The 18,107-nt window shown below is 39.9% G+C and overlaps 1 protein-coding gene across 1 annotated transcript; it reads right to left on the bottom strand.

Moving 5' to 3' along the window:
* Positions 1–10,010: 10,010 nt before the first annotated feature.
* On the bottom strand, positions 10,011–12,855 carry LOC105827205 (zinc finger X-linked protein ZXDB). Its single transcript, XM_012665244.1, has one exon. It carries the CDS (start codon positions 12,647–12,649, stop codon positions 10,241–10,243), a length of 2,409 nt encoding a protein of 802 aa, XP_012520698.1. The 5' UTR covers positions 12,650–12,855; the 3' UTR covers positions 10,011–10,240.
* Positions 12,856–18,107: the final 5,252 nt, after the last annotated feature.

Genomic DNA, 18,107 nt, shown 5'->3' on the forward strand with positions numbered 1-18,107 from the left:
TGCATTGAGTCAGTTCCTGGGTTGGGGATCACAATCCCAATTGAGTCAGTTTCTTGGTATGGGCCATGAGTCTGGGTGGGTCAGCCAATCCACTGGAATTTGGAACCTGTAAGATATCTCAGAAACTATCTTTAGGTTTTGAAAACGTGATGTTATCTACGGAAAAAGTTAAGAATCTTTATGACCACCAGCTATGTGACTCCAGAGAAAAAATTATAGAGAAGCAAACAAGGGGACACTGATTATTATCAATATGTTTAGCTAGGCCTGTGCCTTCGCAGAGTTTTAAGCCCTTACCACAGTTTTTGCCTCGCACCCCTTTATTGATTGGTAAAGGGTGGTTTCAGTAGGGTTCAATTTCCTGAGCAAGGTGGTAGTTACACAGTTCTGTTTTCATATTTGTGAAAATTCATCAAATTATACACTCATATTTGTGCACTTTTCTGCACGTATGTTATACTGCAAGTAACATATTGAAAAATAAGTTCTGAAAATAAAACAATACGTGAAATGCTATGTGGTTGTTTGAAATAAAATTAAAACAAGATATAAAACACATAGCTTCAAAAATGTTAACATATGGATAGTTAATCTGATTCTATATTGAAATTATATTTCTCTGTTGAATAATCAACAAATATCAAATGAGTAAAAATTAAAAGTGAATTAGTTTTGTAGAGCAAAGGAAACAAAATGAAAAGGCAATCTACAGAATGAGGGAAAATATGTGTAAACTATATATCTGCTAAAGAGTTAATGTCAAAAATATATAAGGAACTCTCACAACTCAATACAAAAACAAAACAAAACGAACAGAAAAAACCCCACAAATAATCCAATTTAAAAATGGGCAAATGAACCGAAGAGGCATTTCTTCCAAGAAGAGGTAAAAATGGCCAAGAAATAGATGAAAAGGTGCTCAACATCATTTATCATCAGGGAAATGCTAATCAAAAACACAATGAGTTATCACCTCACACCTGTTAGAATGACTATTATCAAAAAGCAAAAACAAAAACAAAACATAACAAATGATGGTAAAGATGTGGAGAAAAGGGAACCAATATACTCTGTTGATGAGAGTGTAAATTGGTGCAGCCACTATAAAAAAACTATGGAGTTTCCCTAAAAGCTTTAAAATAGAACTACTTTATGATCCAGCAATCCCACTTCTGGATATATGTCCAAAGAAATTGAAATCGGGATCTCAAAGAGATGTCTGCACTCCTACGTTCATTGCAATGTTATTCACAATGGCCAAGACATTGAAGCAACCTAAATGTCAATAGATGGATGAATGGATAAAATGTGGTACATACATAACAATGAAATATTTATTCACCTTTAGAAAAGAAAAAGGAAACTCCTGTCATTTGTGATGAAATGAATGAACTTGGAGAACATTATGCTAAGTGAAATAAGTAAGATGCAGAAAGACAAATAATACCACTTATATGAGAAATCTAAAATAGTCAAACTCATATAAGCAAAGAGTAGAATATCAGTTTGCCAGAGGGGAGGGGAAAAAGAGAAGTATTAGTGAAATAGTAAAAAGTTTCAGTTGTATGAGATGAATAAATGCTAGAGATCTACTGTACAGCATAGTGCCTACATTAAATAATACTGTATTATATTCCTGAAATTTGTTAAGAAGGCAGATCATATATTAAATGTTCTTATCACAAATAATAACAATGTTGAGCAGAATACTATGCACTGATTAACAATCCCAGGGGAGGACTCCAAATACTTCTGCCCATTGCATCTTGGTATTGGAGTCACCAGCAAAGCTTTAGTTATATAGAAAAGGAACAGAGCAAGATCAGCTTCAATAGTGAACGTGGGTCTCTCATACTTAGCAGGTCGCTCCAGGTAGCCAACAGGGCAATGTGCCTATGGCACACCCCTTTCCTCCTGCAGAGGAAGGACTTTAACCCCACCTTGGGGAAACCAGGAATGGCAGTGGGGTTGGCCAGGTGCCATGTGACCCACAACCTTAAGCAGTAAAAAAAGGCATACATTGAGCTTACACCAGGGAAAGATATTCTTGCACAAGCCAATAAGCCCAGCACAGGCCATGTAGCCATTTTATCTCTTGGTAACAAAATGTTCTAGGCCCAAGGTCTATATACTTACACAGCTGAGTGGTCAAAAGACTGCAGGCATGAGACTGCCTTTCTGAACAAATAAAAATAATAATAACAATAAAGAGAACAGGAGGACATTTTAAAAGAGTGAATTAGTGATTTTAATGATTTGAATCAAATATCCACTGTAAGAGGAAAAGAAAAACTTCTTTAAAGATATTTCTTGTGGGAAACACTGTCTACTCAGAGTGTCAAGTAAAATAAATGACTAATTTGACTACATTTTGGTATTTCGTATGCCGGACTTCAATTAAAGAAATTTCTCTCTTTACTGGGTATTACGTATTCTGGATGATTTTTTATGTAGCTTCTATTAGAGACAATCATGAAATACTGCAATATGTCTATTTGATGTCTTTATATTGCTAAGCATAACTGGAAAATACTGGAGAATATTCAAATAGTGCCTCTAATCTTTCTGTCCAGATGCTGTTGATCAAAGACTTCTAAGAAAGTAAAAAAGATGTGGCTGTATTGTAAAAATGATCCTTTTTATCTTTTTAGCCATAGCATATCCTTTTACCAATCTTTGAGAATTCTCAATGCTTTTCACTACTGCCTTATTATGAATATATGAATGGAAAGTTAATGAAATGCTGGCTGCAGATCCATGTGACATTTTACATTTGTAAAATATTTTTGTTGTTTTTGCAGAAGAATCTATTATGAATCATAGTCAGCATTGCCTTCCAAATAAAATATTATGAAATATTATATTTAAGGATTATGAGTTATTTGGATTTCAAAGTTTAAATGCTATCAAATACCATTTGTAAAAATAAAATACAACATCAGTTAGCCTATGTTTTAAAGTACTAATTACTTAATACTTTAGATGGAGTTTTTAAAAAATAGGCTTCTATATGTTTATATAATATGTAAGATTATATTCAACAGCAAACTTGATAAATATAAATGGATAATTTTAAAATATGGAATCAAATGGCTTTTTTCCTGTGAATTTGATTTTAGCTATAAAATCTTTTTAATGTCTCGCTCCCCAATTTTTTTCCAAGCTATTCACTGATCTATGATCATGGGGGGAGCCTGCCTAACTTTCTCCATTTTCAAAGTAGCCAACTTTCTAAGGCTATAATTCTAAACATTTATCTAAATAAATGTTAACAAAGCTCTAAATTTTTTTACTTCCAGCATACAGAGATGATTGAGACATACTCAAATAATGTAAAAAAAAGTCCTCTCATAATAAAATTTGATCTAGTCAAAACAATTTTTTTATTTCAAAAAATTTAGTGGGTATACGTGTTTTGTTGTTGTTGTTGTTGTTACATGGATAAATTGTATCATACTGAACTCCGGGCTTTCAGTGAACCCACCACCAGAACAGTGTACATTGTACCCAATAGGTAGACCTTCATCCCTCACCCTCTCCCAACCTCCAATGCCCATTACAGCTTTTTATGACTATACATATCCTTCATTTACCTCTCACTCATAAGTGAGAACATGTGGTATCTATTTTTACATTTCTGAGATACTTCACTTAGGATAATGGTCTCCAGTTCCATCCAAGTTGCTGCAAAAGACAATATTTCATTCCTTTTCATGGCTAAGTAGTACTCCATGATGCATGTGTGTATGTGTGTGTATGTGTGTGTGTGTGTGTGTATGTGTGTGTGTGTGTATACCACATTTTCTTTATTCACTCATGAGTTGATGTGTACTTAGGTTGATTCCATATCTGCTATTGTAAGTTGTGCTGTGATAAACATTTGGGTGCTGGTGTCTTTTTAATAAAACGACTTATTTTCCTTTGGGTAGATACCCAGTAGTGTGATTGCTGGATAGAATAGCAGAACAAGTTTTAAATGGAAATAAAATATTAACATTTTACTATTCTCATAAGGCATGAAAACTTATGAAATTATTGTTAAAATTGCAATAAAATTATTAATCGCACCAGGAAGCCCACAATCATATGTGAATTTAAGGGAAAAATGCTAAATCTTCTTAGAAATAGCAAATGCTAAGACTTGACTCTAGTTGGTGTTAATTAAGTAATGCTGGCAGTTTCAACAGGAAAGAACTCACTATGGCATCACTGAAGTTGGTACTAGCTTGGGTTAAACTGCTGCTGTTCCATTCACCAGAATTTCCTTTAGGTCTTTCTGCTCTGGCCAGTTTCCAAGCAGACATATGGCCAGTTTCCTTCTGTCACATGAGCTAAACCTCATCCTGAAGTTATCTTCCTACAAAGAAGAGAGAGGTTAGTCTTTAAAATAAATACTTTTCTTTTGCTATTGTGCTACAGAGAAAACATCTGAGATTTGAAATTGTATTTGTTTTTATCTTTTGTGATTGTTTTACATCTGGAATACTTAAAATTGCTTATCATTGAAGAAAGTTCTTTTATTTTGCTCTTCTCAAACAGACTTTTTCCTACTTTACAAAAATGTTAAACTACTATTTTTTACCCAGAAATCAACACGCTTGTCTACTGGGTCCCCAACCCCAGAACATTGCTGAACTTTTAGGTTCCTCCATATTAAACTCTAACTTTCAGCCCCAAATGTTACATGGCATTAATTACTATCCCCTTCCTTCCATCTAGTGTGTATGTCTAATAAAGTTATCTTCAAAATAATGTCCTTAACTTTCCAGAAAATTAAATTTTGCAATAATGTCTTATAAGAAGAAGAAAATGAATTTCACCCACAAAGGATAAGCTTAATACCTTTTCTCATTTATAAAATGAGGGAAGTAAGTATCAAATCTCTTACAGGTATTAGATTCATCAAGTCAAAAGTTGCAATCTAGAAATAAATTTTAAAAATCCCATTTCATAATTTTCAATTTTTTTGCTATACTTTATCAAATCTACTTCTCAGATACCTGTCAAAGCTTTATTTTAGAACAATTTTGTTCTAATATTTATCTTTAAACAAACTTTTAGATTCTGAGGCAATACAATATTTGATGATATTCTGTATATTAACAATCTCTCATCAAAATTCATGTCCACTCACAGAAAATGATTCTTTTTATTCTGGTAACTCTATATAACCTACCTCTTAGAACTCTGTTACACATTAGTTGTCATAGTTTCCCATCTAGATCATATCTTTGAATATGAGGACACTGTCCATCACATAAAATATACTCAAAAATATATTTTAATGGATTAATAAGTTATACATAGGCATAATACCTCACAATGCCTCATATATCAGGTATTCAACACATAAGTGCTGATTGGTAACTTAGTAAACAAATATAATAGATGGTCTTAAGGGATTCAGAAATTATTGGTGCTTTTAGGTATCCTGTATGCTTTGTTTTAAAATACTGAATTGGGATATTTTCTTTAGAATAATCAACAATTAAAAGAGTTTTGTATGTCTTTAAATGTCAGCAATTAATAATAAGAAATTATTCTAGTTGACATTGTAGAACTCCTATCAAATTTACCATCAAATATTTTTTCTTTTTTTTTTTGTAGAGATGGGGTCTCTCTTGTTCAGGCTGGTCTGGAACTCCTGACATCAAGACATCCTCCTGCCTCAGCCTCTAAGAGTACTAGGATTACAGGCATGAGCCACCATGCTTGGCCCTCTCTTCAATATTTAAAGAGATATTTGAAATATCTGGTATTTGAAAATATCTCCGGTATCTGTTTCTTTCTTTTCATCCTACTGACACTACTCTAGCACTGGCTGACTGCTTCATATCACACCTTGATTGCTGCAAAAGCTTTTTCACTGATATTCCTATCCCTGTCTTTCACATCTAATCCGCACTGTACACAACCATTACATTAACCTTCTAAAACATAATTTTCATGATATGACTTCTCTATTAAACATATTCACCAGCTCTCATCTGTGTGCAGAATAAACATCTCATTATTCTTACTGTTTTTTTCACCTCTCAGTCCCTTTGGTACCAATGTAAGTTTTTTCTGTTTTTGTTCTCTAATTAATATATTATTTTTTAATCTCCTCCTATCAACTGTGATCTCCTTAAAGGTCAGGATCATATATTACTCTTCCCATAGAACCCTCAATATGTTATGTTGTGATTTGTGCAATGATTTTCAGTAAATATTTGTTAATTTGAAATATATACAGTGGAATTTCCAGCTTACAAATTGCCTGCATATAAGTCATAACATGTAACCAAAATGTTTGTACCCCCATAATATCCTGAAATAAAAAAAATAAAATCTATTGCAAAATTGAGCTAATGTAATGTGTGCATTATATGTATAATTTTTGCATCAAAAACTGCAATGTCACAGAAAAAAAAACCTTTATATATTACCCAAAGCATCTTCAATAGATTTTTTTTTTTTTTTTTGAGACAGAGTCTCACTGTGTTGCCTGGGCTAGAGTGAGTGCCGTGGCGTCAGCCTAGCTCACAGCAACCTCAAACTCCTGGGCTCAAGCAATCCTCCTGCCTCAGCCTCCCGAGTAGCTGGGACTACAGGCATGCACCACCATGCCCGGCTAATTTTTTCTATATTTTTAGTTGTCCGATTAATTTCTTTCTAATTTTAGTAGAGACGGGGTCTCGCTCTTGCTCAGGCTGGTTTCGAACTCCTGAGCTCAAGCAATCCGCCCGCCTCAGCCTCCCAGAGTGCTAGGATTACAGGCGTGAGCCACTGCGCCCAGCCTTCAATAGATTTTTAATAGTTACATATAAAAAAAAAAAAAACCAAGGCCAGTATATTTTTAATTCATGACAACCATGATCAAAAGAACCCCCTGAAACAGAATTCTTTTTAAGCTGTCACATTATTGTGTTTTCAACTGGCAAGAATTTTTAATAAATCAATGCCTGAGGAGAAGCAGAAAGGAATTAGAATGAAATTAAAACATATACTATTATTTAGAAAGAGTGATGGCAACTTTATGCCACTACCAACAGAATTAAACTTATTACCTTGAAAGAATAAAGCTGTTCTCCACCATTTTGCTAGAAAATGGTGTTGAAAGAGAAATCATTTGAACAAATTTTTTCAGTGAAATTTTGTAAGGTGATAGACAAATAACAGCTGCTCCATTTGTGAAAACATTTGCCCTTTAAAAATTACAGGAAGGAGTAGGAAAAAATGTAATTCATAATTTTTTATTGGGAGGAAGTTGGTTTAAGAATTTAAAAAAATTAAGTCACAGCATTAAATTCTCTATATGTTTATAAATTTATTTAATTTTCACAACTTATGTGTTCATCTCAATCCTTGACATACTTATCTGCCAGACATGAAAAACAGTGGTCTATTTAAGAGGCATTAACGAATGACAACATTTTTGAAATATGCTTTATGATATAAATATTTCCAAAGCAAAGAGGGAAAACTCTTAAATGGATAGACATGATGAAATTACAAACATTTCTCTGATTTACAATAGCATATCTACTTTTTTGTTTTTCAGTAAATGAATACAACCACTTTAAAAATATATGTGTGTGAGAGGGTATGTGTGTACGCCCACACGCAATACAGAAACATTTCATAGTGGCAAACTTTTAGTGCACTGCTAAAGTGCTACAAACTGTCATCCACAGACATCCACATGCAAACACTACTGGACTAGTACACTAGAGCAAGTAAGAGAGTATTAGCAGAATTCCTTGGCAAAAACTTTCTAAAAATGGAAATAATGAAACAGAAATCCACTTCTCATTTGAACAGTATAGAAAATAATCTTCTTCATCATCTGAATCACATATACACACAATATTATCTAAGCTCATAAAATAACTTCTTCCTGTACACACAGAACTCCAGTGTATACTTCGCAAAGGTTAGCATTAGAAGAAAATGTGCCATGAGGAGAATGCCTGAGGGATCCAGCAGCAAGAAAGAGATATATCCATTAAAAAAGAAAAACGAAAGACATGACAAAGACTCGAATGCATATGAAAGGGAGCGAAGTGGGGAGAAAGTAAGCAGAAGGTAACAGAAACCCATTAAAGTGGAAAACTGCAACTACTTTGGACATAGGAATGAGTCATGACAGCTGGATGGGTAGACTGGGAGAGGTGAAAAGAATTTATCTTCCTTGCTTTAAGCTATATATAGAATTGTCAGTCTTAGCCAAAGCCCAGTTGGAATGTGAGTGGGCTAAAGTACAATATGAAACATAACACAAACTTTACCCAAACTACTTCACAGGTATTGTCCTGAACAACAAATATCATACAAGTTGTGAAGATATTCCACAAACTGAAAAATGCTACACTCATGTAAGACAAACAGTACACACAATATTCAAATGCAATCTTTCAGTTGAGGGAAAATGCAAACAATGGGATCTATAGAACACAGAAAGGAGGAAATCTCTGCTCCATTATCAGATGTTCATGGAACAGCAGGCTCCACAGTTACAGAGAAGCCTGACTTTGCAAACAAAGCAAAGATGGTGAAAATTGATCAAACGGAGAGATATGGAGATAAACATGTGGGCAATGTCTCCACTCCTAGCATTTCCCACAGCAATTCTTGGGGGGAAAATTATTCAGTTAAGGGATAAACAGATTACCTTTCCTACTTCACCCTAAACCTCATACAACTATATTGTCTGCACATGAATAGGATTAAATTATCCCAATTTCTCTCTTAGAGCAGGAAGAACTGAAAGGGTAAAAGATGATATGAATTCATCAGAATAGGCAAAAACACATAATATTTTTCTTAACACGAAAAATGGGAACTAAAGAAAAGTCTAAGGTGTGTTAGGTATGTTTGCACGTTGCTAAGATCAGTTAACAGCTAGGAAACTGGGGCTTAGTGAGACTAACTTGTCCTAGGTCACTTACCCAACATCTCAGAGCCCAAATTTAGCCCTGGATATGTTTCATGTAAAATTCCTGGTGGGCAATTTCTACAAGGCCTCCATCATAAAAAGAGGTCAGGAAGATAAACAGTGAGAAGAGTCAACACATTTCTTGCTATCTTTTTTTCTTCTTAGTTCTATCACTACTTAAGAAAATATTTTGGCATTGAATGATATTTCTATTAAACTTTTATAGTTGTCTTAAACAGCATTTCCTCCTGCCCTAATCATTAGTAACTCTACTAAGGACAATTCATCATATCAGAAGCACAGGTAATGATGAATTAATTCATTGATCAGCAGCATCTGTTAATATCACAAAAAGAGCAAAAACCAGACATTATGTGCCACCTGATAAAAAACATAACACTATCTATGAAAAATTCATGCCAAAAATCACATTTCAATCTGATCAAATCTCTCTACATAACTACCAAATTAAGGAAAAAGAGGGTAGAGGAAAGTAAACAAAACTAAAAGGATGTAATCATCAAAATTTAAGATCGTGGTAAATGTTACTTGTGAAACCACCTCATTTCATCAACAACTACAATTGCAAGAAAAAAAAGATGAAGTGGAAATATGTAGATCAAAAAAACACTTAAGAGAATTGGTAGGAATTTAATAATTAAAAATATTTTTTAAAAGTAGCATTTATAAGACAAGTACAAGTTTGAACCCTCCCTGGATTTCTACAGATATTAAAAATTATTATAAATGTTACTTATGATAACTGAATTGCAGTTTTTACCAAAAGAGCAAATAACTGTTACAGATATATATTGAATATTTATGGATGAAATGATGTCATGACTGGTATTTGTTTCAAAATAATACTAGAACAGAAGGAGTGAGTAGGAATTAGTTAAATAAGATTGTTCATAAATTGATTATTGTTGAAGTCAGGTGGAAAGTACATGGATGATGTTCTTTATAAGATGCAACTTTATGTCTGTTTGAGCAAAAAAGCACATGTCATATCATCGTTGGAAAACATCCTAATATTTTTAAAGGAAATAAATATATTATCAAGGAACCACAGACCAGAAAGATCTTAGACACCATCTATTCAAACCACCACATTTTATAAATAAGGAAATTAAGGCTCAGATAGGTTAAGTGACTTGATGAGGGTCACACGACTGGTGAGTTCCAGACTCAAGGTTGTAGTCCAGGGCTGTGTTGTTTTGCAAACCAATGAGAAATGTTTGCATTTAAACATTTAGTCCAGAATATCCTCAAAATTGGCTGTAATAACAGTAAGCCACATGGTGAGGAACGAATAGAGTCGGTTCATACCAAAAATGAGCTGCCAGTCACTGTGATAAGATCCGTTTCTTTCTGAGAACCATGGTTTCCTGCTGGATTGGAGAATCCAAACTGGGTTTCCTCTTCCTGTCCGAAGAAGTCAGAGTCAGGAGGTACGTTCCACTCTGCTTTGGTTGGCGTCAGGAGTTCTGAGACACTGTTTTCACAAAGGGTGCTCGAAGGAGTCAGGGCATCTGTGTCCACTGTTAGCTTATTGCTGGGTGTCAAAGCTTGGGGCTCGGGACTGGAGTTTTTCATAGCCAAAGAGCCCAGGGATCCCAATGGTCCCGCACTTACACTTGAGACATCATCCAAATCTAAGGGGCTCTGCTGAAAACCAGCGGCTGCCGTTCCAAAAAAGAGAGAGGTATCCAGACTTTGAGGAAGGTCACTGGTGGCCATCAAGGCCCGAGGGTCCACTGCCTGCCCTAAGGAATTAGTATTATTATTAGCAGGGAGGTTCCCTGCCAGAGTTGAGCTCACAGAAGCCACGTCAATAGTCAAGATTCCAGAGTTCACCAATGCTGCGTCCAGCACTGCAGCAGAACTACTGTCAGGCACATCAGAGAAGAGAGACACTATCTCTGCATCGCTGAGATCATTCTGTCCCTGGCTGGTAAGTTCGCTGCTGGGTGTAAGAGAATTTGCTGCTTCTAGCTGAGCTAAGAGATCCTGGGCGATGTTGTGCCTTTTGGCCATGTGGGTCTTCATGCTGTGCTTGGATGTGAAGAGTTTATTACAAGTGGAGACCGGGCAACGGCTTTTCCAAGTGTCCACATCCTGCAGGTGTTTCTTGGAGTGAATGTAGAGACTACTGCGAGCGGAGAACCTGGCACAGCAGCCTTCCACAGGGCACACGAAAGGCTTTGTGCCTAGGTGGGTTATGCTGTGGCCTTTCAGATGCTCGGCCCTCGTGAAAGATTTCCCACAGCCTTCCACAGGGCAAGTGAACCTCCGGTCATCATCGTGCTTCCTTTTGTGCCTTAAGAGTTTGGACATGCTGGTGAAGTTCCAGCCACAGCCATCAAAGTCACAAAGGAAAGGTCTCTCGCCGGTGTGGCTCCGCAGGTGAATTTTCAGCCTACAAGCCTTGTCATACTGTTTGCTGCAGCCAGGAAAAGAGCAGGAAAAGAGTTCCTGTTCCCTGAAATGGGCGCGGTTATGGGAAAACAGGGCACTCACTGTGATAAATGTCTTCTTGCAGCCGGAAAAGGCGCACTGGTAGGGCCTCTCGGGCTCAAAGTGGCTGCGCTGGTGGGCGCTGAGTTTGGCCTGCGTGGGGAAGCTCTCCTCGCACACCTCGCATTTGAATGAGTTCTCCTGCTCGTGGCCCTTCATGTGTGCCTTGAGGTTGTACACGGTGGTGAAGCTCTTGCCGCAGCCCTCCGCGGGGCAGCCGAAGGGCCGCAGTTTGTCGTGCGACTGCAGGTGCCTCTTGAGCTTGTAGGAGGTGGTGAAGGTCCAGCCGCAGCCGCCCAGTGGACACTTGAAGGGCCTCTGGCCCTGGCTGCTGCTGTGCGTCAGCAGGTGCACCTTCAGCTGGTGTTTCTTGGCAAAGGTTTGCCCGCACTGCGCCTCGGGGCACAGGTACAGCATCACGCCTGGGCCGGGGCCCAGCGACCCGCGGGGGCCCAGGGCAATGGCTGGTCCTTCCGCTGCCTCCTCCTCCGGCGCCGGGACGGGCGCCGGTTCGGCCGGCTCGGCCAGCAGGAGGTCGGGCGGCAGCTCTGGACAGTCACCCGGCTGCGCGGCGTGCGGGAACCCAGCCTGCGCGGCGATCAGCCCCGCGCGCTGCGGGGCAGGCCCGACCCCCGGCTCCCAGGCGGGTGGCGGGGGCGTGGCCAGGGTGAGGACGCCGTTCTCAAAGCGCAACAGCAGGTCCTGGTTGTGGACAGTGACGGTGCCCGCGAAGGCCGCGGCGGAGCCGGGGCCTGGGGCGGAGATCTGGGCCGGGGTGGGAACCGCGGACAGGCAGCGGGGGCCCAGCGCGGGGCAGCCCGCGGGGTTCGCGCCGCTCTCGCCCCCCTGGGGCCCCGGGCCCGCCTCGGCCTCCTCCCTCCACTCGGGCCCTGCGGCCTGACCGGCGCCTGCGGTCTCCACGTCGCCACCCACCGGGTCAAGCAGTACCAGGAAGAAGTCGTCGCCGCCGCCGCTAGCGTGATCGGGCCTCAGCGCCAACAGGCTCGGGCCAGCGCCCCGTGAGGCCGTGCGGGCCTCCTCGCGCCGCCGCCCGGGCCCGCCATCTTGGGGGCCCCGGAGCAGCAGGAGACGGCGCGTGGGGGCCTGGCCAGCCGGCGGGTCAGGGCCTCCGTCGACCCGGCCGCCGCCCGCGGGGCTACCGCCACAGCCGCCCGGTCGTGTCCCGCGAGCCGGGAGCAGCCTCGGGATTTCCATCTCGGCGTCCGTGAGGCTCGGCTGGAACCAGAGCCGCAGAGGAGGCGCGACCCCGCCCCCTGCCGCGGGCCCGAACACGTTCCTGTAAGAAAAAAAAAAATGTGCAATGCGCAGAAACTGGCCCTATCAGATATTAAAACGTATTTAACGCCACAGTGATTTAAATATTCTGGTACTGGGTCTCTGGAACAGAATAGAAAGCCCAGAGGCAGAGCCTGGTACGCATGAATGTGTCCCACAATTAATAATAGTTACCATTATATAATTCAGGAGATCCTTGGAGGTGATGGTGAAATGACAGCTCATTCAGTAATGGTGCTGGAACACATAGCTAGCTATCTGCTAAAAGCAATTTAAATCCATACCTCACTGTATACACCAAAATAAACACACCCCAGCCCCTCCCAGTGCTAAGTACGTTGCTTATTATTTTTTCGGTGTTAGAAATTCTCTACTGGCTGGCTCGATGGACGAATGACAGAAAATTCCTGGGAGAATAAACTTTCTCTGTGTCAGCATTAACCCACCATAGTGATAGCGTTTCTGCTGGAAATGTCCTACACTACCCCCGGCCCCGCCCCAGACACACACACCGCTGCCCCAACACAACTTCCATGCTCAGAATTGTCTGGAACAAAGTGCTGGGGAGAATTTGTCACATAGTTAAATTTTTGTCCTGCCGATGCAGAGATTAGAATGAGTAAGACATGGGGCCAAAACACATTAGCACTGTTCAGCCTAAAAGTGCAAAGCCTGGAGGATGAAACAATTTATACTAAAATCTGGAAAACCCAACGGGCTCCTTGATTCCCCCTATACCGCGCACAACCTAAACCAACCCTTTGCCCTTCCACCTTCGGTTGTGCCATGATAAATTGCATGTCCAATCTGACAGCACAGTGAGGACATTCCTCACTTTACTCTAGATTCACCAGCACATGGAGGTCTCTGGGCAGGACTTCCATTTAAATGTGGTAGGGTTAAACCCTAAGCCACAGCAATTTACTCTGCCAAGTAGAATGCACAAGTGACCTCATCCAACAGCCCCGGTGTGCCTGCTTGCATTGAAGTGTGGTTGCCCAGTCTTACTGTAACGCACTCAGCCTGTGATGCCTAATGATCTTATCAATGATGATGACAATCCTCCATTTTATCTGTCAACAGTGAGTCGGGAATTGACACAAATATAGGGTACAATGTCTGGTAAGAGAAAGGTTTAGGGTGATGACTAGATTATGGGGTACCTATCGTTTAAATGCCCCTGGCTTTACCCCTCTTTTAATGATAGTGGACAATTGTTGGTCTCTTGACTGAAAGATCAACTTTTTCATCCGTAACAATCCAAACCTCATCAAAATTCCTACTGCACATACTTTCCTTCTTAATACAATTTTTGGAGGAAGCATTGTTCAAATCTGAGATACAGAAGAGTGCATACAACATATCTGTCCAGTTTAGATAGTTTATACAAGCACACACCCATGTAACCAGGACCAAGGTCAAGAAATAGACCATCGCCAGCCTGCCAGAATACAACCACTGTACTCCTCCCAATCACAACCCACACCCTCCCATATGGGTATAGTCATTACCCCGACTTTATAATAATCATTTCAGTGTGTTTCTTTACAGCCTGACCACTTTTGTGAGCATCCCTAAACAATACAGTTTATATGAAGTTATATAAACGGAATCATACTGCATGCTTCCTTTTATGGTTTGCTTGTTTCACTCTGAATTATATTTGAGCAACTCGCCCATGTTGTTCATAGTAGCTATAGGCAAATCCTTTGTCTCCATTGTTGACTAGCATTGCAGTGTATGCTTACAGCAAAGCGATTATGCTATGATTATACCATTCCATTCTACAGTGGATAGACATTAGGGTTGTTTCTAGGTTTTGACTATTATTATGAACATTCTTGTACATTTCTCATGGGACACACATGTAAACGTCTCTCTATCACATACATCCAAGAATAGACTCACGGGGGAATAGGGTATGGATATCTTCAGCTTGAGTAGATGACGCCAAATTGTTTTCTGTACTGGTTGTGCCAGTTGTCAATCCTACCAGCAGCACAGAGAGTTCCTGCTGCTCCACGTCTTCAAGTACTGCCAGAATTTAAATTTTGCCAATCTATGGGTGGGCAATACCCAAATTATTATTAGGCTTTAGCACATTTTCATGTTTATGAGCCTTTTGGATTTTCTGTTCTGTGGGAGGCCTGTTCAAATTTAACTCTTTTAACCCATTTTTTTTCTGTTCTATTTTCCATCTTGTACTTACTGATTTAATGAATCTGTTATATATTTAAAATACCAGCCCATACACGTGGCCAAAATATTCCCTTGCTCTGTTGTTTGTATTTTCACTTGCTTTGTGCTGTGTTTTGTGAACAGAAGATCTTAATTATAATATAGTCAAATTTATCATTCATTTCCTTATGGTTACTGCTTTTCTGTTTTAAGAAATCTGTTTTAAGAAAGCTTTTCCGTTTTAAGGAAAAAAAAAAAAAAACCTAGGCCATGAAAATATTCTCTATATCGTCTTCTAAAATATGTATGGTTTTGCCTTTCACAATCAGGTCCTAATCCACCTGCAATTGCTGTTTGCATATGGTGTTGCATAGGGTCCCATCATTTATTTTTTTATTATTTGTTTATTTTTCGTGTGGATATCCAATTTTCTGAGTGAATGGCTTATTGAAAAGTCTTCCTTTTTCCAATTGATTTATAGTACCATAAACCAAGTATCAACACATGTGTGGGCTAGATTCTATACTCTCTATGAAATGTCATGGCCGTATTTATCTGTCTATTTGAAATACCACACTGTCTTATTTACTATTGATCTGTAGTCAATGCTGAATAAAAAGTTCATCCAACAGTTTGTCTGGGGTTCTAATTAGCATTGTGTTGATATTTTAGATTTGACTTCTTCTCAATATTGAATGTTTGGTTCATGGTCATGGTCTGTCTCTCCTTTTAATAAGATCTCCTTTAATGTGCCCCAATGATATTTCATATTTTTCCCATAAGATGACTTTTTATCCTAGGTACTTCACATTTTGCAAATACTATCTTTAAAGTTTTCACTGCCTAGTGTTGCTGGTAAATAGAAGGCAATGGCTTTTGTATGTTAAATTTTTGCCCTACAGACATCTAAACTCTTTTATTGATGCTAATAATTTATCTGTAAATCCTTGTGGAACTTTATGTGCACAATCCTATCATCTGCAAATAATGCCAGACTTTCTTCTTCCTTTCCAAACACTTAATTCTTTTTATTGCCTTATTGCTCTCTCTGGGAACCCCATTCCCCAGGATACTATTGAATAGAAGTGGTGACAGCAGACATCCTTACCTGATACAGCTCTCAGAAAGTTTTAAGTGATTCTCTGCTAAGAATGATGCTTGCTTGTAGATGTTGTGTTCTGTAGCAGTCTGAATCCAATCAGGAGATAGAAAGTACACAATGACCTAGGAGGGGGCATTTAACATAAAGAATTATTAAACTATGATACGAGTTATAAGAAAATTCCATATGGAGTCTTCTGGGGCTGAAGGAGACTACCCAAGGAAAGACAAACTTAGAATGGGGGCTCCTCCCCAAGGCTGGAGTTCATACCTCTTTGGAGAGGAACTCACTGGATGGCAGAGAAATTCCACTGGTTTGTTAGTGCCTGAGCTAGTCTACAGATCCAGACCTGGTGTATTGTCACAGGGCAAGCAGGAAGCAACATTTCAGGATGCAGTAGTGTGGACCAGCCATAGCTGGTGGCCAGCATGTGGGTGTGTAGTAGGAGATGGGGGTCCTGGTTCAGTTGGAGGCCTGGAATAAAACAATGTCCTGTGCACAGGATCGGCCAGGGGCAGGGTGTGTGCGTTTGGTCGGGGCGGGGGTGGGGTGGGGGTTGGTGTTGGGTGGGTGGTTTCCAGCACTGGAAGGACTACATAAACCTGGCAGTGTGTGTGTGGCTGGGGAGCAAGTGAGCAGAGGGAAGCAGTGGGCAGATGACTTGAAGCACAGGATGTCCCTATCAAGAGAGCCCCAAGAAGCTGATTCACCAGGCCATGCCAGGACGGCACGGTTGCTGAGGGACAGTTGCTTTGGGTCAAGGCCTGGGACAGTGAGCCCCAAATATCCTCATATCCACACCTCTAAGAACCAGAAATCACGGAAGGGCCACTTCCTCCTTCACTGTCCCTCCAGAGCCCTCTGCTAAAGAAAGTGTAACCGTGTGCTCTGTGGTGTTACTTTGAAAGAGAGATGCTTACAGAATCCCTCCGTTTTCGGACAGCACACATTGAAGGGTGAATTTGGAGCTGAGAGGCAATAAATTGATAACTGGCTTCATATCCTTCACCAGGTTAGCGCAGTCTCTGTTCCTTTTAGTTTGTAGGAATGGTAGGCACCCTTACCTGCCAGGGTTACAGTTGTTAGCTCACGCAAGGGAGATTTTCTACCACACTGTTGTTTCTCTGGTGAAACAATGATTTAAGCAACAGGCACGGCCATTTCAGGAATTTTAACTGACTGTTTAGGATTCTTGGTGGACCCAGGGTTCCCTGGCCTGAACTGAATTTACTGCAAAACCCAGCTTCCGGCACGAAGGTGTGTCACTGGCTTAGTACATGGAGCCCGTGAGGCCTGCAGTCTAGCCCTTCACAGGACTTGTCTGTTCCATCTGCAAGGAAAGCTGGTGAGATTGCCTCTTCTACCATAAGTATGAGTAGCAAATGTTCTCCTCAGGAATAGACCGGTATTTATGCTTTAAATGCTGCTCTGCTCTCCTGCACCTGAGCTAAACAGGGAGAGAAGGTGCTTGGATTTCATTTCAAGTCATGCCTTACAGAGCCCTATCTTTGAAGGAGCAGGATGGTGGGTTCGAGTAGATTAGTCTTACAAAGTGTATGCATTTAACCAAATAGACAATTTGAGTGTTTTAATCACACTTTTCTCAATTCTGTTTAGGATCAAAATTAGGCAAAAATTGATTGGAGAAAATAGCACGTGGGTTTTGCATTTTTACATGGTAAACAGTCCATTATTTTGTGATTGAGCGGGCAGCATGTATTGAGATGGAGAGACACTTTAGTAAAATAAAAACAAACAGACAAAAACATTGTTTTCTTGTGGTGTGGTCCATATCAATAGGTATAATTAGCTACTACCAAATCAGGAGAAAAAATACTTTTATGGTTACTCATCCTTCAGTAATCTCTTCCTGGGACTGCCAAAGTACAGAGCAGATTCACCTCTTGTATTCCAAAGCCACAGATGACAAATTAACCCACAGCCTTCTATTCACACACAGGACTGGACTGGGCTTCCTGTCCCAGGAGGCACCCTGAGACCTTGAACACGAGGGCCTGCATATGAACTGGGAGTTTGTCTTTTATTTATTTATTTTTATTTTTCATTTTTTATTTTTATTTCAGAGTATTACGGGGG

This window comes from Propithecus coquereli, unplaced genomic scaffold (genome assembly GCF_000956105.1).
Source record: "Propithecus coquereli isolate 6110/MARCELLA unplaced genomic scaffold, Pcoq_1.0 Scaffold984, whole genome shotgun sequence".
In the NCBI taxonomy this organism is placed as follows: Eukaryota; Metazoa; Chordata; class Mammalia; order Primates; family Indriidae; genus Propithecus; species Propithecus coquereli.

Coding starts and splice junctions, on each gene's coding strand:
- LOC105827205 (XM_012665244.1), bottom strand. CDS start 12,649: ATGGAAATCCCGAGGCTGCTCCCGGCTCGCGGGACACGACCGGGCGGC.